This window comes from Amblyomma mixtum, chromosome 9 (genome assembly GCF_055824585.1).
Source record: "Amblyomma mixtum isolate Tamu chromosome 9, ASM5582458v1, whole genome shotgun sequence".
NCBI classification, from domain to species: domain Eukaryota; kingdom Metazoa; phylum Arthropoda; class Arachnida; order Ixodida; family Ixodidae; genus Amblyomma; species Amblyomma mixtum.
In genome coordinates, this window is record NC_143020.1 from 69,676,874 (window position 1) to 69,683,302 (window position 6,429).

The following is a 6,429-nucleotide window of genomic DNA, read 5'->3' on the forward strand; positions in this document are numbered from 1 at the left end:
CCTTTGTACCGCTGAGGCATTCGTGGAAGCGTCCACTTCCTTGAGCATGAGACATAGGACCAGCATTTACCTCTCAAATTCTTCAATAAACCATGTTGGTTGGCCCATTATTTTGGCAACAGAAGAGTAGAAAAAATGCTATATCCCACGTACTTGGGTAAAGCAATGGAAGCTCTCGGCCGCGATCATGCGAGCAGCTGCGACGTTGCACTGATAAACACAACACCGGGGCTGCGCACAGCGCCTGGCACACAGATGCCTCATTTCGATGAATGTGTGCGAGGAGACGGCCGAAGACAATACCTCCGTTTCACTGATGATGTTTGTCAGAAAACTTTAAACAGCCGCAGCGTCAAAGCAAACGAACAATTTCGGCAGTAATTTCCGGACGATGGTCTCAAAGCTAGAAGCTGTTATAATGAAAAGGGCCTACATCTGTTTTTCGCAGTACCTGACGCACTTTTGTGCGACATTGCACTCGACTTGCAGCCCTGTAAATTTTTACACGCTCCTGTCCCAAGAAGAAGACAGGCTAAAATAGTACTAAAGAACGGTCACTGAGTGACTGCAAGAAGCCTCGTTCTCTGTACAAATTCAATAAACCACGCGTTGATTGCACAATGCAGATCCGCTTTCATCTTCCTATGACATTTATCTCGTAATTTTGTCGCGGATCCCTTGCAAAAGAAGGGGCGCGTAAAAGACTTTCCACGCAAACCTGGTTTAATGTATGAAACCGAAGTGACGGCCTGAGCTAAGGACTTCCCAAAAGAATGCATTTGGCGGAGTTTTCTTTGTACCTACTCCGCGTTTTAAACCAGATTGGGGCTCTGGCCTCACTTGATGACAGTTTTGGTGGTCCCCAAGTTTCAAGGGCATTATTCGAAAGGATTGGCTTGTCCTATACGCCAGTAGACACGGCACAAGAATAGCTTTCTCTTTAGTTAGGAAATTAGCGCAGGAGCAGTTTTCTATGGCACAGTACGACGAAACACAGAGGCTTAGTTTATTCCCAGAAATATGGCATATATAGCTATGGTTGCGAAACTGGGTATCAACACAAGTAGAAGCTCCCATTTCTCAACCAATATTGCGAGTGGCAGCGCAGAATATACGACGCTTAAAGCCAGTCTTACGAAGGACCAAACAGCAGTGATATCGAATACAAACATCAGTAACTGGCATTTAAAGTGCAAAATTTATCTTGAAAAAAAAATGCTAATATTGCAGTGGTCACGAAGCTTTCTTCAAATCTGGTTTGAATATTAACACGAAAAAAATTTATTCCCGCCGTGCCCATGGGCCACTTCCTTGTCCCTGTGCCTTTAGAAGAGATATTCAAGGCACGAGCTCCCACTTGACACGAAGATTGTCGTCTTCAACAAAGCCGTCGTTCAGGAGGTCCGCTAGGACGAACGACGTCGTCAGGAGCCAAATGCCACGATTGCTTGAAGTTTCGGGCTTTCGGTAGTTCTTACAATAACGTCTTGTTTTATCCTCGACCTCCCGTTCGGCGCCTCCCTTCGGGTGCACGACGCTCAGCTTGATTCTTTGCTCGAATGGCCACAGAACAACGTCGTCCAGGTCGCCTTTGTGCAGCTGTAATAAAATATGCACAGTAACCGAGTCGCCTGTTTTGTTGAAATCTAGGCCTGGTGATATGCAGTAACCACGCAGGTACACCCTGCCGTTGTAATAGCAAGCAGCGCCTTCCTTCAGCGCTTTCTCTTCGAGAGATTTCACACCCTGTACAAAAAACTCGCACCGCGTTGCTTGCAGCTGAGCCAGTGTATGCACTTTGGTGATGCGCTCCAACGTCTTCTGACCATTCTCCCTTCCTTCTGTTCTGTCTTGTTGCAGCGCATCTGTGATTTGGGAAATGCTTCCTGCAGTTTCCGTTGTCACATTTCCCAACTGATCTTTCAGAACTTTTTCCAATCTGTCCATCCCTGCAGAAAGATTGTTTACGGCCTCGCTGCGTGTGGTCAAACATTCTTTGATTCCCGCGTTTGAAGCTAAGATTTCACGCAAGGCTTCCTTTAAGTTCTGAGGATTTTGAACTGCAGCTGCCAGTTCTTGCCTTAAAGCTTCCTTGATTGTGTTGATATCATGAGACATTTCATTCAACCTGTCACCGTGTGTGCTATTATCAGCAGCGATTCTTTCCAGACAACCCATGATTTCTTCCGCCTTCTTTTCAAATGCTTGGCTGAAAGTAGTAAAAGACGCGTTTCCATCCTTGACGACGCAGTTGCTGTGGGTTTCCAACGAGGCGTTAGTCATCGAGCCGCAAGTTCCCGATCTGAGGTGGGCGCACACTTCGCTGCAGAGGACGCTCACCGAACACTTTGGGCAGCAAGTAGAATGGTGCGCACATTCCCGCTGGAAATGGTGGGCGATCATGGAAGCAGCCGTCACGTGCTTGCAACCCCGTTCGGCATTCCAGCACGTGACCTGCAAACGGAACAAGAGTATATCTATTGAAATCCCTATTACCTCTCCAACAATATATATATTTTTTTCAATTTTTCTTTTTAAGTTAATTCCTGCGGTGAATTCACGTCACCACTTGGTTAAGCACAGGGACAGTAGGATGCTATTCAGGTTTGTTCTTCAAAATGTACAACTTTATACCTGCAACACATGAAGTGCAAAGACACTGTTCTATTTTCACTTGTGCACTAACCTCACTCTGACTCATAGTAGTGTAATACGTGAACTAAATTACCGTGTTATATCTATACTTTCCTGTACCCGCTGTCACGATTTTAGCTCTCCCCATGCGCCCTCATTTTGGATCGTCTGCCTACGGATAGACGTAGATCGCAGTAAGCAGCAGCAGAGAACGACACTAAACAGCACCTATGTTTATTTGTGCGCATGCCGCATTATGGCCGCGTTCAGACAAGGTAGGATCATAGGATATCGTGCTCTCCAGTTAATCTGGGTAGCAAATGTTGGATTGGTGGTAGACGGAGACAACATAGTAAAGCAGCTGGACATTTTGAAACTGCAGTCAGAGAAACGCAACGTCTAAATTCCTAACGCATGAAGGAATGACTGATATTAGTTAATTCTATCTAAATATGCCACCGTACTGGATCACCAGACGTCAGTTTATGATAAATAGTAAACCATGAAAAACAAGGGTTTTTACGCTAGTGTTCCGAAAAATAAACTTTGACATTCGCTACGCATGCTAAATGCACTACGTGTTGGTCGCGGAATACGATACATGAAAAAGGAAAAGAAATGATTTTCATACTTTGAAGCCATAAAGAATGTTAACTATTTGAGAAACCCGGCGTCAGATACGAGTTTTGAATCTTATGCAAAAATATCGCGGCTAGTTGTGTTCAGCTCATCTTCCTTCGCTTAGGACCAAAAGAAATACCACTGTTGGGGAAATTGTTCAGCTGCAATGGCAGTTGCTGTTCAAAGACAAGCGTTCAATGACCAAAACCGTGCTTGCGACAGCAGCGGCGACACGCTTAGCCAGTCGCTTTGATTTCTTGCCAAAAAGGCACACTACTGCACACAGTACCGTATTGCGGTGGACCACGACCGCAAAAAGATGAAAAAAACTGAAGCCTCTCCTCGTCGCGAAAAAGCAGAAATAGAGGTCTTTCCTTTGAGTCATGAGAGCACCTGACTGACAGAGCTTGTTGTCCACGGTCTATTTTACGTCATCTAGCATTAAAATTGTTCAGATTAGCGAGCTGTGACTGTCAATTAAGGTATCGCATAACACTACACCCAAGGAGCATAATCAATCGGCCCAACGTTGGAAATGGATGGTTTAATTTTCGTCCGTTGTAGGAGTAACCCTTGCCAATAGTATTCGGCATATTAGCTGCGCTGCTTCGGTGCCTCTGGAACCTCCGCGGATAAGAATGTTTATTAACAATCGCTTTTTTCTCTCGTTAGGCGCAATACAAAATACCATGACATACGATAAAACACTACGCATGACGATCACCTTTAACTGCTAAATATATTTTTTTCGCACAGTCTTCATTACTCATACATCCAGAGAGCCAGACAGAATGCGAGAGTATTAAGAGGGAACTCGGCCCATATTTAAGAGTGTCTTCATCAATGCACAAATACGTGTCCTTTTCTTAAAAGCTTCGAGACATCCGAGTCGTCTGTGCGGCTCCATAGTACGGCTCCTTTAGTGTATCCTGCTTATCCAGCATTCAAAATATCCGGGAAACAACAGCACCATTCATACACACATTACCATAGGACCATGCAAGGTCAGAGAGCCATTGTTAACGGTATCGGCCACTGTCGAACAGTCAGTTCATCAGCGTCTTATCAGCTGTTGCTTTAGGCAGCCTCATCTTCACAGCTCTTCACACATGCACCCATAACCCCCGCCACTACTACTGTCGGCGTCATCGGACAGTGAAAGCATACAAGACTCCGAATGATTATCATCATCAGCCTAACAGCGCCCACTTCAGGGCAAAGACCTCTCCCATGTCTCTCCAATTAACCCCTGTCCTTTGCAAGCTGCGGCCGCTGCATCAACGTAAACTTCTCTTATTAACAACCATTAATTTGGAAGTCATCAACCCTCAAACGCGGGTCAATGACATCCTAGTCGAAATCAAGAGGAAATAATGGGCTTAGGCAAGGCATGTAATGCAAAGCAAGATACCCGCTGGTCCTTAAGGATAACGGAGTGGATTGCAACAGAAAACAAGCGTAGCAGGGGGCGGCAGAAAGTTAGGTTGGCGGATGAGATTAAGAATGCTTATCACCGCTGGCTTATTGTATGATGTGGCAAGATTTCTTTTCTTCGAAACATGCTTTCCTCACAAACAACGAAGACCATAAAAAAGACCAACGCACTGAACGAGAAACAGAGCTTGCAGGAATAATAAAAAGTAGGCAAAGTTTGTAAACAGGGCAAAAAAATCGATTGTTTCGCGTGGAAGGGAAAACAAAGGATTAACTTGGGGCATAACTATCCCTAATTAAAGACCCTGACGACTTTCTTCCTGGCGAAGATTTCCAGACGCTTTCTTGCTTCCGGTTGTATTAAGGTTACGACATACTTAAATCATTCCGAGGTATACGCGTTTGAATGATCCCGCAAACCATCCTGTCGTAAACTGGTTTCTATTCATTGCACGGTTATTTAATGACGTTGGCATCGTTAATTAAGGCTGGTACTCAGGCAATTCAAAGCGCAGTACACGGCCGAAGAAAATAACGCACGAAGCAACGGGCTGCAATGGTATACCGCAATATAGCGTTCTAATACAACCGAGTGCAACTTTTTGTTAAGCAGTCAGAGCGAGTGGTTCCGTCTGTCCACTTCTTGTTCCGCGTGTTGCATTTTGATTTCTTTTGTAGAAGGCTTTTTTCCGGAACAAATGAAGGTTATCGACAGCTCCAGACAAAAAGTGGCTGTGGCGCAACTCACCTCAGCCAGCATAAACTGAGCGAGAGTTCCTAAGCATGGTTATACACTGTCCAGCTTTGGTTCACCTGTATTTTTTGAGGACTTCAGCGAGCGCAAACCACGTGCCACAAGTGCAAGATCAAGCGTCCAGAGCGGCGGTCATGCCAGCGGTGGACGTGACCGCCAAGCTCAAGAGCGAGTCAGGTGACTCACACGTGCGGCCACAGGCGAGAATGAGCGGCAGAGCAGCGGCCTGCGCCGCGGTGGACGTGACTGCCAAGCGCGCAGCTATCTCGACGATGAAGAAGAAGATCAAGGCCCCGGCCGCTCGCGATTTTCGACATGCGGCGCGCCTCCCATTAGAGGTCAAATCAAAGACCCAGTTGAGCTTCAGGCTAAGGGGGAAAGGAGTATAGTTTTTAGCTTTAAAAGAAAAGGAGGAGGGGAGGCGGAAGTTGAGTGACTAACCTCTCGCCTCAGCAGCTGATCTAGAGGAAAGTCCCTCCACTCGACGTCGTCTTCGTCGTGCCACTCGTGGCCGTCCAGCGGACAGACGTGCATGTCTTCCTGGGCGCATTGCTCGTAGCACGAGTCGCACAGCACGTGCATGCAGGACAGCAACGCGGTCCTCTTGCGCACCAGCCCGCAGGCACTGCAGACCCTGTTCGTCGGTATGGTCTTCACGAAATTCAGAGGTCTCCAGTCGAGGTCCGGGCTGAAGCCGACCAGGGTATATTGGGTAGCGGAAAAAGGCATCACTCTTCGCGTGCGCTCGCTTCCCCGCCGACTGAAAAACTGCATTTTTCCGCCCTCTCCGTGCGGGCTCTTATCTATTACGTTTGGTCGTCAGGGCGACTATCAGAGCGGCATGCATCCATTACCTCTCGCGAAAAGTATTACCTGCTGCTCCCGTTTGGCTGTCGTTATCTTTTCGGCTGTATTTACAACCTCTCCAATAAGTAGCTTTAACTCAGGCGGCTTTCTTTCTGAAGGGATCAAGCGAATAATAAATT

The 6,429-nt window shown here is 46.6% G+C and overlaps 1 protein-coding gene across 1 annotated transcript; it reads right to left on the reverse strand.

The window, feature by feature from the left end:
* Positions 1–879: 879 nt before the first annotated feature.
* On the reverse strand, positions 880–6,172 carry LOC149329586 (uncharacterized). Its single transcript, XM_089558902.1, has 2 exons — positions 5,885–6,172; positions 880–2,454 (listed from the first exon to the last, which is right to left on the reverse strand). The coding sequence occupies exons 1-2, from the start codon at positions 6,170–6,172 to the stop codon at positions 1,339–1,341; spliced, it is 1,404 nt and encodes a 467-aa protein (XP_089415028.1). The 3' UTR covers positions 880–1,338.
* Between the last annotated feature and the right edge of the window lie 257 nt (positions 6,173–6,429).